Source organism: Macaca mulatta, chromosome 3 (genome assembly GCF_049350105.2).
Source record: "Macaca mulatta isolate MMU2019108-1 chromosome 3, T2T-MMU8v2.0, whole genome shotgun sequence".
NCBI classification, from domain to species: Eukaryota; Metazoa; Chordata; class Mammalia; order Primates; family Cercopithecidae; genus Macaca; species Macaca mulatta.
Genome location: NC_133408.1, coordinates 44,669,735 through 44,691,562, shown reverse-complemented (window position 1 = coordinate 44,691,562; position 21,828 = coordinate 44,669,735). Strand labels below are relative to the sequence as shown.

Here is a 21,828-nt window from a genome sequence, read left to right as displayed (position 1 = left end):
GTGAAACTCCGTCTCAAAGAAAAAAAAAAAAGGTGGCGCACAGTGGCTCATGCCTGTAATCCCCACACTTTGGGAGGCCGTGGTGGGCAGATCACGAAGTCAGGAGACTGAGACCATCCTGGCTGACACGGTGAAACCACGTCTCTACTAAAAAATACAAAAAATTAGCCAGCATGGTGGGGAGCGTCCGTAGTCCCAGCTACTTGGGAGGCTGAGGCAGGGGAATGGCATGAACCTGGGGGGGGGGCGGAGCTTGCAGTGAGCCAAGATCACGCCCACTGCACGCCTGGGCGACAGAGCAAGACTCCGTCTCAAAAAAAAAAAGTCCACAGTGGCATGCAACTGTAGTCCTAGCGACTTAGGTGGCTGAGGTGGAGGATCACTGGAGCCCAGGAGTTCAAGGTTATAGTAAGCTATGATCACACCACTGCACTCCAGCCTGGGTGCCAGAGCAAGACCCTGTCTCAAATAATAAAAACTATCAGGACGACAACGGCATTAATAAAAACACAAGAAGAACCAAGACCACACATATAAAATAAGACATATTTATTAAGCTAAAGAACAAATTTTATTTTTCATTTTCCCCAAACACTAAAATAGCACATGGCATAGTAATTCAGCACACAACATAAACTGGTATATGCAATCAATAATCCCGAAAATGGTTAAGTCTCACTTTGGGAGTCTTTAAAAACTTACGCCCTTAAATGACCTTTATTAAAGTCATCAACAGACAATAAAAGGAGTCAACTGGAAAATTTTTAGGTTACAAGATACTGCAATTCCTAGAATCTGGGAAACTTTTAATGAGGGAAATAACTCGATTTGCCTCTCTGTAACTGTGTTACTTTTTTCCCGAGCTCATTCTTGTTTAAGGTAACACTGCCAGGGTTCCGAGTTTGAGAAGGGATCTTCTAAAGGTAAACTTAATATTGCAACTTTCACCACGGGGCCTCTGTCTACATTGCATTTCAAGTGGAAGGAAAGGGGTGTGAGAAGTGAGATCGAATGTTGCTGCAGACCAAAATCATTCTACAAAATGTAGAAATGATAACAGCTTACCACAAATTCAACAAGATTTAACGCCAAGTACAGCGGTGTAGACTTTACGAGTGTCCATTTCCATTGGGTGATCGACAAGCCGAAGGGACACACAGGATTTGGGACAGTAGCCCTTTAGAATGGGTGTTGAAGACAGAACTTCATGGTAAATCCGTATGTTCTAATCTGATACTTATACAGGCTATGATCATCTCCTGAAATGTTTCCCAACTCTTTATAAGTCTTTTAAAGCACAATTTAACACATGCTAAAAAATGTCCTTCCGCATCAACCGGCTTTGAATTTAAACTCAATTTATTTTAAGTCTGCCGGGTCGTACAAACTACAGCAAGAACCTAAGGGCTGCACAGTTTGCATCCAGACTTACTGCGAAAGAAATCATTCTAAGACAACTCTTAAAATTAATCTATTTGTATTGTTCTGCTTGTACCTTAACTATGGCATAATGAATTTGCTAATTCAAAAGGTTGCAGAGCCAGTAACCCCAGTGTTATCTGCAGACCATCCGAGGTGTTTTTAAGCATTTTCTTGAATTCCATCGTTTGCTTTGAAAACATGGGCTTTAAACGGTCAAGGAAAACTCGTTTTGTCTCATCATTCAGGAGCACTTCGGGACACGCGTGCAGTGTTGCAGACAGGACGGAGTGCAGGCAAGAGGGTTCCAACTCAGAGCCCAGACCCTTGGGAAGAGCATTTGGTGGGTCATCCTGAAAACTTCCCATTTCCGGCAGTTTTTGATGGCATAGCAGTCGTGACACCCGAGGCTCTCCTTTGGGGCACTGTCCTCTGTGGCCGTCGGTGGCCCTGGCCCCTCCTCCAAGCCAGTCCCGCTCCAGAGCTTCAACACCACTGCAGGCCACCTGAGCAAAACACTCTGTTGGAGCAGGGAGCAAACCCACGGCTGTGCTCCGAGTGGCTGCTGAGGCTGGATTTCTTCTTACTGATTCTTTCACGTATGGAAGCACTGGGCCACCACCGTGAAGCCAGAGGCCAGCCCCGCTCGGATCCTTTCTCATTTCCAGTGATAATGCCTCACTCTGTGAATTTCCATCAACCACAGGCTTATTCATCCAGGAGGGTGCATCTGCAGGCCAAAGGCCCTCCATCGGCATTCTTTTCTTAAGGCTGTATGACAGTTTGTTCGAGTCACCTCCTCTGGCCTGCTGCACTTGTGCCAGGCAGGTGCCGAGGGACCCCCTTCTGTCCCTCATGCTTCGTGTTCTTGGATGCGGTGGGCCTGAGGTCACGCCTTCATCACTCTGGGAGGGCCTTCAATGGATCTCAATATGAACCTAGGAAAGGGAATCAAATTTAAGTTCTAAAATGAAGACATATGGGTCTTTTTTTTTTTTTTTTTTTTTGAGACGGAGTCTCGCTCTGTCACCCAGGCTGGAGTGCAGTGGCGCGATCTCGGCTCACTGCAACCACCACCTTCCAGGTTCAAGCGATTCTCTCGCCTCAGCCTCCCAAGTAGCTGCGATTATAGGTGCTTGCCACCACGCCCGGCTGATTTTTGTATTTTTAGTAGAGACGGGGTTTCGCCATGTTGGTCAGGCTGGTCTCTAACTCCTGACCTCAGGTGATCCGCCTGCCTCGGCCTCCCAAAGTGCTGGGATTACAGGCGTGAGCCACCGCGCCCGGCCGACATATGGGTCTTAAGAGCATCTACACTCTTGGCCGGGCGCGGTGGCTCAAGCCTGTAATCCCAGCACTTTGGGAGGCCGAGGCGGGTGGATCACGAGGTCAGGAGATCGAGACTATCCTGGCTAACATGGTGAAACCCCGTCTCTACTAAAAATACAAAAAACTAGCCGGGCGTGGTGGCGGGCGCCTGTAGTCTCAGCTACTTGGGAGGCTGAGGCGGGAGAATGGCGTGAACCCGGGAGGCGGAGCTTGCAGTGAGCCGAGATCACGCCACTGCACTCCAGCCTGGGAGACACAGCGAGACTCAGTCTCAAAAAAAAAAAAAAAAAAAAAAGAGCATCTACACCCACCAAATATTTCCTAACAAACACTAAGATCTTTAGGACAGTCTCCATAGGGTTTCACCATATTGGTAAAGCTGGTTTTGAACTCCTGACCTCAAGTGATCCACCCGCCTCAGCATCCCAAAGTGCTGGGATTATAGGTGTGAGCCACCACGCCCGGCCATATTTATGGTTTTTGTTTTTTTTTTTTGAGACAGAGTCTTGCTCTGTCGCCCACGCTGGGTGACAGGCGCGTGCCACCACGCCCGCTAGTTTTTTGTATTTTTAGTAGAGATGAGGTTTCACCAAGTTCGCTGGGATGGTCTTGATCTCCTGACCTCATGATCCACCCGCCTCAGCCTCCCAAAGTACTGAGATGACAGGAGTGAGCCACCACGCCCGGGCTGGTAGAGAACATTTTGTGGGCTTAGTTTCCCACCCTCAAATTAGCAAATAATAGAGTTTTTCTTTTTTTTTTTTTTTTTGAGACCGTGTTTCGCTCTTGTTGCCTAGGCTGGAGTGCAACGGCACGATCTCGGCTCACTGCAACCTCCACCTCTCGGGTTCGGGTGATTCTCCTGCCTTAGCTTTTCGAGTAGCTGGGATTACAGGTGACTGCTACCACACCCAGGTAATTTGGTTTTTGTATTTTTAGTAGAGATGACATTTCACCATGTGGGCCAAGTGAAATTAGCCGGGTATGGTGGTAGGCGTCTGTAATCCCAGCTACTCAGGAGGCTGAGGTGGGAAAATCGCTTGAACCCAGGAGGTGGAAGTTGCAGTGAGCTGAGATCATGCCACTGCACTCCAGCCTGGGCAAGATAACGAGACTCCATCTCAGGAAAAAAAAAAAAATTGCAAAAAGGCTTTGAAATGAACAAAAAAATTCGATGATTGGGCATGCTACCCAGTGCATCCTTCGGGTTATGTAATTTTATCGGGACCAGCACCTTTATTGTCTCTGAGTTGCTTTACAACTCTGTCATTTGCCAAAAACCTTAAGAGTAAGGCAAACAAGTTCCTGTCCAAAGAAAACAATCTGATTAGTTTCATTAGACTAATGAGTCTCATGGAATGTACTGATCACTGCCCTATGGATACTGGCCAGCTTTACATCTATCTGTAAATTCACTTTTGAGTGTTCCCTGAATTTTCCTTTAAACTGGTTATAACATCATATTAGTTTCCTTATTAAGTGACAAATTAAATCTAATTTTGACACATGATGTGTTCACTTAAAAATCACCCCCACCCTCAGCCAGGCGTGGTGGCTCACACCTGTAAATTCAGCAGCTATAGTCCCAGATTCTCAGGAGGCTGATGTGGGAGGATCGCTTAAGCCTGGGAGGCAGAGGTTGCAGTGAGCTGAGATCGAGTCACTGCCCTCTGACCTGGGCGATGGAGTCAGACCCTGTCTCAAAAAAAAAAAAAAAAATTAAAATTAAAAAGCAGCAATACTGAAAGGATCAGCTACAGCTGAAAGTGGCTGATGGGGATGGAGAAATGCAGGTAGGAAACTGCTGTTTCTCTAATCTTATGGAACTAGGAGACTCTTGATGCTACATGGATGTATAATTGCATTAAGATTTGTTGTAAATTTTGGCCAGGCACAGTGGCTCATGCCTGTAATCCCAGCACTTTGGGAGGCCTGACCTCCTGAATCATGAGGTCAGGAGTTCGAGACGAGCCTGGTCAACATGGTGAAACCCTGTCTCTACTAAAAATACAAAACTTAGCCAGGCGTGGTAGCAGATGCCTGTAATCCCATCTACTAAGGAGGCTGAAGCAAGAGAATTGCGTGAACTCGGGAGGCAGAGGTTGCAGTGAGCCGAGATCCCACCACTGCACTCCAGCCTAGCAACAGAACAAGACTCCATCTCAAATAAAAAATAAATAAATAAAAAACACTGGGGAGAAAATGAAGGATGCAATTATTATTGGAGGCTGAAGGAGAAAGCAGGGAGAGTTTAGAGAAAGAGGCCCTGGGCCATGTCACAGGGAGCCGGTGATGGGAGCTAGCCGGGAAGCTTCAGCAAGGACAGGATGGTTGGATTTGCATTTCAGATGAATTATTCTGGCTGCACTGTGATGGACAGACTGGAGATGGTTCAGAATAGACACACCAGTTAGGAGGCTATTCCATACAGCAGGAAAAAGAAAGAAAGAAGGCTGTGATCATAAGGAGGGACAGACTGAAGTTTCATATTGTTGTTGTTTTTGAGACAAGGTCTCACTCTGCCACCCAGGCTGGAGGACAATGGCATGATCACAACTCACTGCAGCCTTGAACTTCTGGGCTCAAGCAATCCTCCTAACTCAGCCTCCTGTGTCGCTGGTACTACAGGCAGGCACCACACCTGGCAAATTTTTTTTAATCAGAGCAGGAACGGAAGTTTATCACAAAGCTCTAGAGCGAGAAAGGAAAGTGCAATTCGAAGAGATCCAAGTGGGTGAATTGAACAGGTTTTTGGTTTTTTTTTGGTAGAGAGAGGGTCTCCCCGTGTTGCCCAGAGTGGTCTCGAACTCCTGGCCTCTTAAGTGATCCTCCCGCGTCAGCCTCCCAAGTAGTTGGGATTACAGGTGTGTATCACCGTGCCTTGCTAAAGTATTTTTAAAAAGTTGTTGACTGGCTGGGTGCAGTGGCTCAGGCCTGTAATCCCAGCACTTTGGGAGGCCAAGATGGGTGGATCACCTGAGGTCAGGAGTTCAAGACCAGCCTGAACAACATGGTAAAACCCCATCTCTACTAAAAATACAAAAATTAGCTGGGTGTGGTGGCACACACCTGTAGTCCCTGCTACTTGGGAGGGTGAGGCAGGAGCACAGCTTGAGCCCCACAGGCAGAGGTTGCAGTGACCTGAGATCGCGCCATTGCACTCCAGCCTAGGCAACAGAGCGAGACTCTGTCTCAAACAAATAAATAAATAAAAATTTAAAAATAAGAATAAAGTTGGTGACTGATTCAATGCAGAAGGAGGCGAGAAGACTCACAGGCTTCTGACTTTCAATTCTGGGTGATGAAAGTGTCATTAACTGGAAATGGGAGCAGCAGCAGGTCCAGAGGAAAGTTAAGTGCAGACTGGGACATACAGAGTTTGACTGTGCAACTTTGGTAAGCAGTTGGAGTCATAAAAGTCCTAGGTCAAGATGGGTGTCAGAGCTGGGGACCTAGATCCAGAAGTCGCCAGCTTCTGAGAGGTAGATAAAATGATGGCCCTGGTAGAACATGTCAAGGGACAAAGACAGAAAGTGCTACAGAAGGCCAGGAACACCAAGACAGACACACCAGGTGGGGCGGGCTCACCACAGACACCAAGGAGAAAGACCCCAAGCATATCAGGAAAATTCAGTGTCCCAGAAGAAGCCAGCTGAGTTGAATGTCTCAAACAAAAGAGAGTGGTCAGATCTGCTTCTTGCACAAAATAATTAGCTATAGAAACTCTGAAAAACTTTACACAATCTTCTAGTCCAGAGTTGTTAAAATGGGGTAACGCCACCAACAACTTCTTCTTTTTTTTTTTTTTTAAGAGATGGAGTGTTGCTCTGTCACCCAGACTGGAGTGCGGTGGCAGGATCACAGCTTACTGCAACCTCCGTCTCCCAGGTTCAACAATTCTCCTGCCTCAGCCTCCCGAGTAGCTGGGACTACAGGTGCACACTGCCACGCCTGGCTAATTTTTTGTATTTTGGTAGAGATGGGGTTCCACTAGTTGCCCAGGCTGGTCTCAATCTCCTAAGCTCAGGCAATCCACCTGCCTCGGTCTCCCAAAGTGCTAGGATTACAGGCGTGAGCCACCGCGCCCGGCCTGGTTGGTTAGTTAGTTATTTTGAAATGGAGTTTCACTTTGTTGCCCAGGCTGGAGTGCAATGGCACGATCTCGACTCCCCGCAACCTCCACCTTCTGGGTTCAATTGATTCTCCTGCTTCAGCGTCCTGCGTAGCTGGGATCACAGGCATGCGCCACCACAGCTGGCTAATTTTGTATTTTTAGTAGAAACGGGGTTTCTCCATGTTGATCAGCCTGGTCTCAAACTCCTGACCTCAGGTGATCCGCCCACCTTGGCCTCCCAAAGTGGTGGGAATTTTTTTTTTTTTTTTTTTTTTTTTTTTTTTTAGTAGAGACGGGGTTTCACCGTGTTAACCAGGATGGTCTCGATCTCCTGACCTCGTGATCCGCCCGTCTCGGCCTCCCAAAGTGCTGGGATTACAGGCTTGAGCCACCGCGCCCGGCCCCAAAGTGGTGGGATTACAGGCGTGAGCCACTGTGCCCAGCCAGGGTTTTTATTTTTTGAGACGGAGTCTCACTCTGTCACCCAGGCTGGACCGTAGTGGTGCAATCTCAGCTCACTGCAACCTCCGCCTCCTGAGTTCAAGCGATTCTCCTGCGTCAGCCTCCCAAGTTGTTGGGATTACAGGCACCCACACCACCGTGTGCAACTAATTTTTTTTTTTTTTTTTTTTTTTGAGATGGAGTCTCACTCTTGTTGCCCAGGCTGGAGTGCAATGGTGCAATCTAGGTTCACTGCATCCTCCGCCTCCTGGGTTCAAGCGATTCTCCTGCCTCAACCTCCTGAGTAGCTGGGATTACAAGCACCCACCACCATGCCTGGCTAATTTTAATTTTTGTATTTTTAGTAGAGATGGGGTTTTGCCATGTTGGCCAGCCTGGTCTTGACTTCCTGACCTCAGGTGATCTGCCTGCCTCAGCCTCTCAAAGTATTGGGACTACAGGTATGAGCCACAGCACCCAGCCTAGCCATTGTTAATATGGGAGAAAATATTAGAACGTCTTGGTCTATTTCATTCTTCTTTCTTCTCCCTTTTAACATTTTCTATGTTTTATAATATGTGCCATATTCTGAGCGAGCAAAATATATACTTTATGAATACTTATATATATCTTGTGGGACATGCTCAAAAATTTTTACTGATAGAATTGTGACCATTATTCTATATAATTCATTAAAATATATTTGAACCAGGCCGGGTGCAGTGGCTCACACCTGTAATCCCAAAACTTTGGGAGGCACAGACAGAAGGATGGCTTGAGCCCAGGGGTTTGAGACCAGCCTGGGCAACACAGCAAGACCCTGTCTCTACAAAAAAAATTTAAAAGAGTGGCTGGGAGCAGTGGCTCACACCTGTAATCCCAGCATTTTGGGAGGCCAAAACGGGTGGATCACTTGAGGACAGGAGTTTGACATCAGCCTGGCCAACACAGTGAAACCCCGTCTCTACTAAAAATACAAAAATTAACGGGCATGGTGGTGTGTGCCTGTGGTCCCAGCTACTCGGGAGGGTGAGGTAGGAGAATCATTTGAACCCAGGAGGTGGAGGTTACAGTGAGCCAAGATAGCACCACTGCACTCCAGCCTGGGAGACAGAGCAATATTCTGTCTCAAAAAAAAAAAAAAAAAAAAATTAAAAGTATTAGCTGGGTGTGGTGGTGCACACCTGTAGTCCCCGTCACTTGAGAGGCTGAGGTGGGGAAGGACTGCTTGAGCCTGGGAGCTCAAGGCTGCAGTAAGCTGTGATCATACCACTATACTCCAGCCTACGCAATAGAGCAAGACTGAGACTCGAAAAAGAAAAGAAAAAGCTGTATATATATGAGCCATATAAAAGACTACAGGCCAGGCACGGTGGCTCACACCTGTAATCCCAATACTTTGGGAGGCCAAGGCAGGCAGATCTCTTGAGGTCAGGAGTTTGAGACCAGCCTGGCCAACACAGTGAAACCCCATCTCTACTAAAAATACAAAAATTAGCTGGGTATGGTTTCATGTGCCTATAATCCCAGCTATTAGTCAGTCAGGAGGCTGACACATGAGAATCACTTGAACCCAGGAAGCAGAGGCTGCCGTGAGCCAAGATGGCACCATTGCCTGAGAGACAGAGCAAGACTTCGTCTCAAAAAAAAGAAAGAAAGAAAGATGCTGCAGTGCAATGGCACAATCATGGCTCACTGCAGCCTCAACTTCCTCAAGCTTGGGACCCATCACTTCACCTTAGCCTCCCAAGTAGCTGGAACCACAAGTGTGTGCCACCACACCCAGCTAATTTTTTGTATTTTTTGTAGAGACAATGTTTTGCCATGTCCCAGGCTGGTCTTGAACTCCTGGGCTCAAGCGATCCACCCACCTCAGCCTCCCAAAGTGCTGGAATTACAGGCGTGAGCCACCATCCCTGGCCGTATTCTTTCAAATCTTACATTTATTTTGCTGGTGAAAATGTGCTAAGAATGAACATTATCCTGGGGGGAGGGGGGAGGGATTGCATTGGGAGTTATACCTGATGTAAATGACGAGTTGATGGGTGCAGCACACCAACATGGCACAAGTATACATATGTAACAAACCTGCACGTTATGCACATGTACCCTACAACTTAAAGTATAATAATAATAAATAAATTTAAAAAAAAAATTAACATTATCCTTAAATGGAAGAATTCCTAAATATATTTCAATATATATTGAAATAGGTATTTTAATTCTTTGTTTTTGTGATGGAGTCTCACTCGGTCTCGCCCAGGCTGAAATGCAGTGGCGCAATCTCGGCTCACTGCAGCCTCTGCTCCCCGCGTTCAAGCGACTCTCCTGTTTCAGCCTCCCAAGTAGCTGAGACTACAGGTGTATGCCACCATGGCCCTGCTGGTTTAAGCTGTGTCTTCTCCCCTTTGGGACTAGCCTTGCCAGCCCATTAATTTTGTATTTTGAGTAGAGATGGGGTTTCACCATGTTGGCCAAGCCAGTCTCTAACTCCTGACCTCAGATGATCCGCCCGCCTCAGCCTCCCAAAGTGCTGGGATTACAGGTGGGAGCCACTGCACCCAACCAGTATTTTAATTCTCAAGAAAAACAGGTCATAGAATATGGGACAGTGCTCAGAAAAATTAGTTTCTAACCATTTTTAGTAAGTCCTTGTACAAGGATTTAGCATTATTCAGAAAGGTGAAACATTTGTAGAATTGTGTTAAAGTACTTTTTTTTTTTTTCTTTTTTCTTTTTTTTTTTTTTGAGGCGGAGTCTCTCTCTGTCGCCCAGGCTGGAGTGCAGTGGCGCGATCTCGGCTCACTGCAAGCTCCGCCTCCCGGGTTCCCGCCATTCTCCTGCCTCAGCCTCCCGAGTAGCTGGGACTACAGGCGCCGCCACCACGCCCGGCTAATTTTTTTTGTATTTTTAGTGGAGACGGGGTTTCATTGTGTTAGCCAGGATGGTCTCGATCTCCTGACCTCGTGATCCGCCCGTCTCGGCCTCCCAAAGTGCTGGGATTACAGGCTTGAGCCACCGCGCCCGGCCTAAAGTACTTTAAATAAGGTATCATTTTTATTTTTTTCATTTTCCTTAGCAAACTAACGCAGTATAAGGTACCGTTAATAATCACTTATTTTATAACTCAGAAACATGAAAAAAATCATTCATTTAATAAGGTAATCATGTATTCAATCATGATAGAATAAACTGTGCCCTGAAGTTCTTCTAGTACTTTAGTATTCAGTAATAAACTAATTCTCTTATCAAAAAGATTTCAATGGGTTATTTGTTTGTTTATTTATTTTGAGACAGAGTCTTGCCCTGTCACCCAGGCTGGAGTGCAGTGGCGCAATCTTGGCTCACTGCAACCTCCACCTCCCGGGTTCAAGCAATTTTCCTGCCTCACCCTCCCAAGTAGCTGGGACTACAGGCGCCAGCTGCCACGCCCAGCTAATTTTTGCATTTTTAGGAGAGATAGGGTTTCGTTTGGCCAGGCTGCTCTCGAACTCCTGACCTCAGGTGATCCACCTGCCTCGGCCTCCCAAAGTGCTGCGATTACAGGCGTGAACCACCGTGCCCAGTCACAAAAAGACTTCAATAAGTTATCAAAAACATTTTGGCTCAGAGTCCTCAACTAACCTCTTCTGATATTAGACTGTTAAACATATTTCCTGTATTCTGAGGGTCACAAATAACTTCTAAATAATTTCTAGGCATATTTAAGTCATTTATGGGTTTTTTCATAGTTTATGCTCAGTATGCTAGAGATATATTGTACCAGATAAAGTATGCCTAAGTGTATACAAAATCAGCTCTTTTTGGCCTTCTCATGCCATGTTAATTCTACAAAATTTAAAAAACAGTGTAAATGATGTTATTACCAACAAAGGTAGCTACCAAAGCGGAGACCACCAGAATGAGGGAAGGAGTCTTATTTTGAACTTCAAGAAAGCACGGTTCAGGATGAATAAAGTGCAGCCCTGGGTTTCAGAGGGTAAATCCTGCAGCCTACACCTCCCTCTGCCTCCCACTGAAGATGACAAAGGCTGAACATGAAGCCCGGGAGGTCACAGGGGCGCCGTGCCAGGGGAAATGAGGCTGCCCAGGTATACCCGATCCTCATCACAACAGGAGCGGTCACCTTCCTCGCAGATCCCTGCCCATCTGGGCAGCTGACCTGCCGGACTACAATGGCCTGACCCACTTAGCTGCTGCCCTCGTGGGTGCCTGTACCCTCACCTTCCCTCACCCGAGCTATTCCCAGCCTCCAGGGCATGACGGTGCTGTTGCTTTGTAAACTAAAAATATCTTGGCCCCAATGTTTCTGAAAGAGGGCTGGCAAGGCTAGTCCCAAAGGGGAGAAGACACAGCTAAAACCAGCAGGGAAACAGTGGGCCTTGAGGGGCTCCTGCACGCAAGGAGAGCTCACACATGCTCCCAGATGGGCCGGTTCCACACCCCTCAGGTATGAACACTAGCATACCTTAACTCACTGTGCTCATGGCCCAAATGATCAGACTGGAGGCAGCAGAAACAAATCCCCAAATTTCCACACAGCCCAAAGGAGGAGAAACAGGAATGACCGCATAGCTTCTAAATTAAGCTGAATCATGATCACAAGGAACACACTAACATCACTGAGTTCCTGCTACTCGCCACTTGGCACGTCTGAATCACACCTGATGGCCAGGTGCGGTGGCTCACACCTGTAATCCCAGCACTTTGAGAGGCCAAGGTAGGTGGATCACCGGAGGTCAGGGGTTCAAGACCAGTCTGGCCAACATGGTGAAACCCTGTCTCTACTAAAAATACAAACATTACCCAGGCATGGTGGTAGCCACCTGTAATCCCAGCTGCTCAGGAGGCTAAGGTAGGAGAATCACTTGAACCCAGGAAGTGGAGGCTGCAGTGAGCTGAGATCACACCATTGCATTCCAGCCTGGGCAACAAGAACAAGACTCCATCTCAAAAAAAAAAAAAAAATTACAAGTGCTGAAAACCTCTGATTCAAGATTCTAAAGATTTTTGGCTGGCTGTAGTGGCTCATGCCTGTAATCCCAGTACTTTGGGAGGCCAAGGCGGGTGGATCACGAGGTCAGGAGATCGAGACCATCCTGGCTAACACAGCGAAACCCCGTCTCTACTAAAAATACAAAAAATTAGCCGGGCATGGTGGTGGGCGCCTATAGTCCCAGCTACTGGGGGAGGCCGAGGCAGGTGAATGGCGGGAACCCAGGAAGCGGAGCTTGCAGTGAGCCAAGATAGCACCACTGCACTCCAGCCTGGGCGACAGAGCGAGACTCCGTCTCTAAAAAAAAAAAAAAAAAAAAAAAATTTCCTGCCACACATTCAATGAGCAATCCTTCATTAAGCCCCTACCCTAAGCCAGGTGCTGTTCTAGGTGCTGGTATTAGGTTGGTATACCAAGCAGACAGTGTCTTCTTAAAGCTTTATTTTCTTTCCTTTCTTTTTTTATTCTTTCTTACTTTCTCCTTCTCTCTCTCTTTCTGTCTTATAGAAACAAGTGTCTGGCCAGGAGCAGTGGTTCACGCCTGTAATCCCAACACTTTGGGAGGCTGAGGCAGGCGAATCACGAGGTCAGGAGTTCTAGACCAGCCTGGCCAATATGGTGAAACCCTGTCTCTACTAAAAATACAAAAATTAGCTGGGCGTGGTGGTGGGTGCCTGTAGACCCAGCTACTTGGGAGGCTGAGGCAGGAGAATTGCTTGAACCTGGGGGGCAGAGGTCGCAGTGAGCGAAGATCCTGCCACTGCATTCCAGCCTGGGTGACAGAGCGAGGCTCCATCTCAAAAAAAAAAAAAAAAGAAAAAGAAAAAAGAAACAGCATCTCAAAGTGTTGTCCAGGCTGGTGTCAAACTCCTGGGCTCAAGTGATCCTCCCACCTTGGCTTCCCAAATTGTTAGGATTACAGGCATGAACCACTGCACCCAGCCTTAAAGCTTGCTTTCTAGTGAACCAACATAAAAAGACAAAAAATGCCACAGGCACACAGTGTTTCATTGCAGTACTGTTTGCAGAAATATCAGTCTGCATCCCACCCATCACATACCAGGATAAACTCCAAATTACATCATATTTGAAAGTTAAAAAATGACATAAGAGTATCAGGATAAAATACAGATGAATTCGTTTTATCATTAGAGTTAGGAAGACCTTTCTACCGCTGACAAAAACCAAATGTCAGAAAAGATTGTTAAACTTTGGCTACATAAAAACGAACTTCAGGCCTGGCACGGTGGCTTATGCCTGTAATCCCAGCACTTTGGAGGCCGAGGCAGGTGGATCACTTGAGCCCAGGAGTTCGAGACCAGCCCGGCTAACATGACAAAACTCCGTCACTACTAAAAATACAAAATTTAGCTGGACATGGTGGCGGGCACCTGTAATCCCAGCTACTCGGGAGGCTGAGGCAGGAGAATCGCTTGAACCTGGAAGGCGGAGATTTCAGCGAGCCAAGATCGCGCCATTGCACTCCAGCCTGGGCGAAAGAATGAGACTCTGTCTCAAAAAAAGGTGATCTTTTTGAAATGGTTAAAGAGGAGTTACATATGATCCAGCAATTCTGCTCTAAGTATACATGCAAGAGAAATAAAAACCGATGTCCACACAAAGCTTACATGCAAATGTTCGTAGTAGCATTATTCACATTAGCCAAAAAGTGAAAGCAACCAAAAAGTCCAACATAAAAAGACATAAAAGACAAAAACAAGGCCGGGCGCGGTGGCTCAAGCCTGTAATCCCAGCACTTTGGGAGGCCGAGATGGGTGGATCACGAGGTCAGGAGATCGAGACCATCCTGGCTAACACGGTGAAACCCCGTCTCTACTAAGAAATACAAAAAATAGCCGGGCGAGGTGGCAGCGCCTGTAGTCCCAGCTACTCGGGAGGCTGAGGCCGGAGAATGGCGTGAACCCGGGAGGCGGAGCTTGCAGTGAGCTGAGATCCGGCCACTGCACTCCAGCCTGGGCTACAGAGCAAGACTCCGTCTCAAAAAAAAAAAAAAAAAAAAAAAGACAAAAACAAAAGACTAAGGAGGGCCAGGTATGATGGCTCACACTTGTAATCTCAGCACTTTGGGAGGCTGAGGCAGGAGGATTAGTTGAGGCTAGGAGTTCGAGACCAGCCTAGACAACATAGTGAGACCCCGTCTAGACAAAAAATGAAAAAACCAACCAGGCATGGTAGCGCATGCGTGTAGCCCCAGCTACTCAGAGGCTGAAGTGGGAGGATTGTTTGAGTCTGGGAGCTGGAGGCTGTAGTGAGCTATGATCGCACCACTGCACTCCAGCCTGGACGACAGAGGAAGACGCTTCCTCAAAAAAAAAAAAAAAAAGAAAGAAAGAAAAAGAAAAAAAAAAAAAATTGGCCAGGTGCAGTGGCTCATGCCTGTAATCCTAGCACTTTGGGAGGCTGAGGTGGGTGGATCACCTGAGGTCAGGAGTTCGAGACCAGCCTGACCAACGTGGTGAAACCCCATCTCTACCAAATATACAAAAATTAGCTGGGCATGGTGGCAGGCACCTGTAATCCCAGCTACTCACAAGGCTGAGGCAAGAGAATCACTTGAACCTCGGAGGCGGAGGTCACAGTGATCTGAAATCTTTTTTTTTTTCTTGAGACGGAGTCTTGCTCTGTTGCCTGGGCTGGAGTGCAGTGACTGGATCTCAGCTCACTGCAAGCTCCGCCTCCCAGGTTTACGCCATTCTCCTGCCTCAGACTCCCGAGTAGCTGGGACTACAGGCGCCCACCACCTCACCTAGTTTTTTTGTATTTTTTAGTAGAGACAGGGTTTCACCGTGTTAGCCAGGATGGTCTCCATCTCCTGACCTCGTGATCCACCCGTCTCGGCCTCCCAAAGTGCTGGGATTACAGGCTTGAGCCACCGCGCCCGGCCAATCTGAAATGATATTGCACTCCAGCTTGGGCGACAAGAGTGAAACTCCATCCCAAAAAATAATAATAATAATAATTATATACATATATATATGATCTAGGACTAAGAAACACTTGATTCTTCCCACAGGCCACATAACTAAAAAGTTGTTGGCATGACTCGTTAAAGTATAGCAGATTCACAGTACCATTTTTCATCTTGCTTTTACTAAATTTAGTATTTGGTATTGATTCTGTTTAACTGCCTTGTATTTCAGATTCTGTATAAATAAGAAGGATGCTAACAACTCTAGGAGACTAAGGCTTGCTTGCAAATAGTATTTTAAAATCATCACCATTCTCAGTATATAACTGTCTGCATCATTTTCTCATTTAATCATCTTTCATCCTAATGAGGTATTAACCTCCTTAAAACGCCCCACTGCCCTACAAACTAGAGATCTGGGGGGGAGAGGCCCCCTAAATACATTTGGAAAATGGAGTTCTTTATGCCTCATTACTCGTGAAACAGATTCCAACATTCCTGCAATGAAGACAATGGGTATGGCTTTTTCTTGAGACGGAGTCTCGCTCTGTCACCCAGCCTGGAGTGCAGTGGCCGGATCTCAGCTCACTGCAAGCACCGCCTCCTGGGTTTACGCCATTCTCCTGCCTCAACCTCCCAAGTAGCTGGGACTACAGGCGCTCGCCACCTTGCCCGGCTAGTTTTTTGTATTTTTTAGTAGAGACGGGGTTTCACCGGGTTAGCCAGGATGGTCTTGATCTCCTGACCTTGTGATCCGCCCATCTTGGCCTCCCAAAGTGCTGGGATTACAGGCTTGAGCCACCGCGCCAGGCCTGGCTTTTTCTTTTTGGTCTCACTCTGTCACCCATGCTGGAGAGCAGTGGTGCGATCAGAGCTCCCTGCAGCCTTGAATTCCCAGGAATAGGCGATCCTCCCACCTCAGGCTCCCGAGTAGCTGGGACTACAGGTGTGCACCACTACATCCAGCTAATTTTTAATGTTTCGTAGTGATGGCGTCTCACTATGTTGCCCAGGCTTCTCAAGCTCCTGGCCTCAAGTGAGAGTAAAGCATGTTCCGAAGGAAAAAAAAAAAAAAGGCGGCGGCGGCGTGGGGCTATCCCCTTTATTCCTTCAGAGTCTATTTCCTGTTGCACTTCCTTTTACCAGAAAGCCACAAAAATTAAACCTTCAAATCCGGTAAGTTAGTGGTTTTTCACAAATGAACAAAAACTCTAAAACTGGCAGGGGAGTTGAAAGTAGCAGAGGTAAATATCACGGTCCCGAAGAAAGACACCCCACTCCCCACCCCCAGGATGTGAAGTGGCTGCTCGCTGCACTTGGTCTAGCCCAAGCCTACAGTCTTCACGCTTTTTTCTTTTTTTAGAGACAAGGTCTTGCTCTGTTGCCCAGCCTAGAGTACAGTGGCACAATTATAGCTCACTGCCTCCTCGACCTTCTGGCCTCAAGTGATCCACCTCAGCCTCCTGAGTAGCTGGGACTATAGGCACACACCACCACACCGACCTAATTTTTGTATTTTTTTTTTTGTAGAGATGATGTTTCGTCATGTTGCCCAGGCTGGTCTCAAACTCCTCAGTTCAAGCGATCCTCCCACCTCGGACTCCCAAAGTGCTGGGATTACAGGGGTGAGTCACTGCACCTGGCCCACAGAATTCTTTTTTCAATCTTATTACTATTTTTTTTTTTTTTTTGGAGATGGAGTCTTGCTGTGTTGCCTAGGCTAGAGTGCAGTGGCACAAACTTGGCCCACTGTAACTTCCACCTCCCAGGGTTCAAGTAATTCTCCTGCCTCAGCCTCCCAAGTAGCTGGGATTACAGGCACACGTCACCATGCCCGGCTAATTTTTGTATTTTTAGTAGAGATGGGGTTTCACCATGCTGGCCAGGCTGGTCTCAAACTCCTGACCTCAGGTGATCCGCCTGCCTCAGCCTCCCAAAGTGCTGGGACCTACAGGCGTACATCCCACCGCGCCCGGCCAGAGTTCAGCTTTCTTTTAGACATGACATGATCAGATTTATGGGAGGGTGTGTGTTTTTGTTGTCATTTAATTTTAGAGACAGAGTCTCACTCTGTTGCCCAGGCTGGTGTGCGGTGGCATGATCGAGGCTCACTGCATCTTCGGCCTCCTTGTCTCAAGCGATCCTCCCACCTCTGCCTCCCGAGTAGCTGGGATTACAGGCACGCACCACCACACCTGGCTAATTTGTTTTTGTACAGACTGGGGTCTTGCTGTGTTGCCCAGGCTGGTCTGGAACTCCTGGGCTCAAGCGATCCTCCCACCTCAGTCTCCCAAAGTGCTGGGATTATAGGCATGAGCCACCACACCCAGCCCTCAGTCTGATTTACGTTTTTTAGAAGTTGCCTCTGCTTGGTGGAGATGGCAGATACTTCAATAGTCCCGGCGAATGGATACAGTAGGGTAGACTAGAGAGGTGGTTATAAATAGAGAAGTGGATATATAAAAAAGGCAGATTTCTCAATGGTAAAAAGCAATTTTCACCAAAACAGCATCATGTAGTAGGTTTTCTCTTACAGTAGTTTTTGCGATTTTTACAAATGACTGCAAATTATGTTACTCTAGACAATAGGTTTCAAAAAGGGGAGTACAGGGGCCAAATACAGCCTGCAGACACTTTTTGTTTTGCCCTCGAAGTTTCTTTTTTTAAATCTGTTTTTTGGGCTGGGCGCGGTGCCTCACGCCTGTAATCTCAGCACTTTGGGAGGTCAAGGTGGGCGGATCACGAGGTCAGGAGATCGCGATCATCCTGGCTGACACAGTAAAACCCTGTCTTTACTAAAAAATACAAAAAAGTAGCCGGGCGTGGTGGTGGGTGCCTGTAGTTCCAGCTACTCAGGAGGCTGAGGCAAGAGAATGGCATGAATCCAGGAGATGGAGCTTGAAGTGAGCTGAGATCACGCCACTGTACTCCAGCCTAGGTGACAGACCAAGACTCCGTCTCAAAAAAAAAAAAAAATTCTGTTTGTTTGCTTGTTTTTTTTTTTGTTTGTTTGTTTGTTTTTTTGAGACGGAGTCTTGCTGTGTTTCCCAGGCTGGAGTGCAGTGCCACGGTCTTGGCTCACTAGAACCTCCACCTCCTGGGTTCAAGTGATTCTCCTGCCTCAGCCTCCCATGTAGCTGGGAATACAGGCGTGCACCATCACACTCACCTAATTTTTGGATTTTTAGTAGAGATGGGGTTTTGCCATGTTGTCCAGGCTGGTCTTCAATTCCTGACCTCAAGTGATCCACCTGCCTCAGCCTCCCAATATACTGGGATTACAGGCATGAGCCACCGTGCCCAGCCAAAGTTTCTTTTTCAAAAATCTGAATTGGCAATCTAAAAATCTTGATTTCTGATTTATCTTGGTGCTGACTAGATCCGGCAAACACTAGGCCCCTATTTCCAAAGGTGGTAACCGGGGAGGGCACAGGCCTTCTGGTTTACCAGTCCCCTGACCTGATCCAGCAGCACCCTTCATTCAATTCAAGCCACTTGCTGGAGGTTCTGACCCCTCTAGTCAGGTACCATTTCAGGATGCCACAAGCCCTTGCTCACACGAAAGTACCTCAATTTGGACCTCAAAATAAAGAGGCCAGTTCATCTCAACTCATTTATTTATTTATTTGAGACAGCATCTCACTGTCACCCAGGCTGGAGGGCAGTGACACAATCTCGGCTCACTGTAACCTCTGCCTCCCAAACTCAAGCGATCCTCCCACCTCAGTCTCCCAAGTAGCTGGGACTATAGGCTCACGCCGCCATTGCCCCGCCACCACGCCCAGCTAATTTTTTTGTATTTTAGTAGAGACAGGGTTTTACCATGTAGCCCAGGGTGGTCTCAAACTCCTGAGCTCAAGCGACCCACACACCTTGACCTCCCAAAGTGTTGGGATTACAGGAGTGAGCCGCTGCGCCCGGCCACTTTCACTCAATTTTGATCAACAGCCAGTGTTAGGTTTCATGTTAACTACCATCACCTGTCAAGCACCAGACACTTGAAGACCCGCTACCTGGACGATCGTACTTGGATATGGCCAAACCAACGTTAGGAAGGGAAGGCACCTGCAGTGTCTCACAACTGGGTGGTACTACCGCTCAGACTGGTTCATTGTGCACGCCAGGGAGCAACCCAAGTACCGTCCAACTGTGACCTCCCCAAAAAGTCCCTCCTTCATCACAGAGGTATGCAAATGGAATGCAAGAGGGGTGCAGTACTTGGCCACCTTTCTTTGAGAAAGAATTCTCGAGGTGACAACTTTTCCTTCCACTAGAAAAAGTCATCTGAGGCCGGGCTCACTGGGTCCTGACTGTAATCCTAGTGCTTTGGGAGGGCAAGGCAGGAGGATCGCTTGAGACCAGAAGTTTGAGACCAGTCTTGGCAACATAGAGAGACCGTGTCTCTACCAAAAAAGGAAAGAAAAAAGAAAGAAAAAGGCAACTGAAATTCAAGGGATGTAGAAATATCAGTCTCTTGGCTGGGCGCAGTGGCTCACGCCTGTAAGCCCAGCACTTTGGGAGGTCAAGGCAGGCAGATCACTTGAGGTCAGGAGTTTGAGACCAGCCTGGCCAACATGGTGAAAACCCAACTCTACTTAAAAACACAAAAATTAGCCCAGCGTGGTGGCGGGCACCTGTAGTCCTAGCTACTCAGGAGGCTGAGAAGAATCACTTGAACTCTGGAGGCAGAGGCTGCAGTTAGCCGAGATGGCGCCACCGCACTCCAGCCTGGGCAAGAGAGTAAGACTCTGTCTCAGAAATTTAAAAAAAAAAAAAAAAAAAAAGGAAATATCAATTTTTTATAGCACAGGCGGTCTCCAGGGTGCTGCAGTGTGAGCCTACTCTAGGATCAGCTGAATGGTTCCAGGCCTCTGAAAAGTTTTGTGCTTTCACCTCTCCCACTTTATTTTCCCTAGTCTTCACCCTTACACCTCAGTTCTACCTCTGGCCAAAATAAGTAAGGTACATTTATCAAAACACTGTTAACTTGCAATCCATTTTTAGCCTCAAAGATAACATAAAACGGCTTTGCAAGCCAGATGTGGTGGCTCATGCCTATAATCCCAGCACTAGGAGGCCAAGATGGGATGATCTCTTGAGGCCAGTAGTTCGAGACCAGCCTGGACAACACAGCGACACCCCCTTTTTTTCTTTTTTTTTTTTTTTTTTTTTTTTTTGAGACGGAGTCTCGCTCTGTCGCCCAGGCTGGAGTGCAGTGGCCGGATCTCAGCTTACTGCAAGCTCCGCCTCCCGGGTTTACGCCATTCTCCTGCCTCAGCCTCCCGAGTAGCTGGGACTACAGGTGCCCGCCACCTCGCCCGGCTAGTTTTTTGTATTTTTAGTAGAGACGAGGTTTCACCATGTTAGCCAGGATGGTCTCGATCTCCTGACCTTGTGATCCGCCCGTCTCGGCCTCCCAAAGTGCTGGGATTACAGGCTTGAGCCACCGCGCCCGGCCTACACCCCCTTTTTTTCTTGAGACGGAGTTTCCCTCTTGCTGCCCAGGCTGGAGCGCAATGGAGCGATCTGGACTCACCGCAACGTCCGCCTCCCGGGTTCCAGCGATTCTCCCGCCTCAGCCTCCCGAGTAGCAGGGATTACAGGCATGCGCCACCACGCCCGGCTAATTTTGTATTTTCAGTAGAGACGGGGTTTCTCCGTGTTGGTCAGGCTGGTCTCCATCTCCCGACCTAAGGTGATTCGCCCGCCCCAGCCTCCCAAAGTGCTGGGATTACAGGCGTGAGCCACCGCGCCCGGCCGAGACCCCCGTCTTTACGATTAAAAAAAAAGGGGTGGGGGTGCAAAGTTTCGGAACTAGAAAATTCACCCAAAATTTAGTAAAGGTCCTCTTCAACACCCTTCCAGCCCATGCAATCTCGGACCCCACCTCCCGAGCTGCGGGACGTTCCCTAAGGCAAGTCGCTTAACCTGACCCCCAGTGCCGCGTTTGCAGAACGGGGATAAGGACCACCTTAGTGGGTCTCCCCAAAGTGGGGTCGCACGGGAAAATGCACGGTGCTTGGCATACACTCAGCTTCCAGGCAGTGGCAGCTGCCGTGGCGTTTGCATCCCGCTGGCGAGGCGGGCTCTTGGGGAGGGCCGGGGGCCGGGCGGGCACGGCTCACCCACCTGCAGGCGGACGTTGAGCATCATGGAAGCCACGATGTAGAGGTAGGGGAAGTTGATGCGCAGCCGCCACGCCAGGTCGAAGAAGATGAGCAGCGTGCGAGTCAGCCCCTTGCAGAAGACCCCATAGGAGCGGGCGGCGGCCGAGCGCGAGAGCCGGACAGCCAGGCCCGACAGAGCCGCCGCCATATAGAGACCGGCGCTCCCACAGCCCGCCCGCCCGCCCTCTCCGCGCCGCGTCGCCCCGGCCGCTGGCCCTCGCCTGGCGCGTTCACGGAGCGAGGGAGGCGGCGGCTAGACCGGCGGGCGGGCGGGCCGCGGAGGAGCGGAGTCCGCACGTCACGCTCGGAGAAGCGCCTCCGCGAGCCGCCGCCTGGTCCCAGGCCGGCCGCGCAGCCTGACGTCACAAAGCCAGCCACGCGCCTGCGCGGCCCATAGGCCCCGCCCCTGGGCACGCCCCCGCCACCTTGTTGC

General features: G+C 48.4%; 2 protein-coding genes across 4 annotated transcripts; both read right to left on the bottom strand.

Annotated features, from left to right (window-relative positions):
- Positions 1–534: 534 nt before the first annotated feature.
- On the bottom strand, positions 535–2,276 carry LOC106997347 (family with sequence similarity 220 member A). The gene has a single exon (XM_077996158.1). The coding sequence runs from the start codon at positions 2,274–2,276 to the stop codon at positions 1,497–1,499; it is 780 nt and encodes a 259-aa protein (XP_077852284.1). The 3' UTR covers positions 535–1,496.
- On the bottom strand, positions 535–21,753 carry FAM220A (family with sequence similarity 220 member A). 3 transcript variants are annotated; one of them, XM_077996159.1, is made up of 3 exons: positions 21,358–21,753; positions 4,311–4,443; positions 535–2,357 (listed from the first exon to the last, which is right to left on the bottom strand). In XM_077996159.1, the coding sequence occupies exons 1-2, from the start codon at positions 21,541–21,543 to the stop codon at positions 4,342–4,344; spliced, it is 288 nt and encodes a 95-aa protein (XP_077852285.1). In that variant the 5' UTR covers positions 21,544–21,753; the 3' UTR covers positions 535–2,357; positions 4,311–4,341. The 3 variants fall into 3 exon arrangements, 2 of the variants coding, with proteins under 2 accessions (XP_077852285.1, XP_001090217.4); XR_013415017.1 differs by lacking the exon at positions 4,311–4,443 and having other exon boundaries at positions 20,765–21,753; XM_001090217.5 differs by lacking the exon at positions 4,311–4,443.
- Between the last annotated feature and the right edge of the window lie 75 nt (positions 21,754–21,828).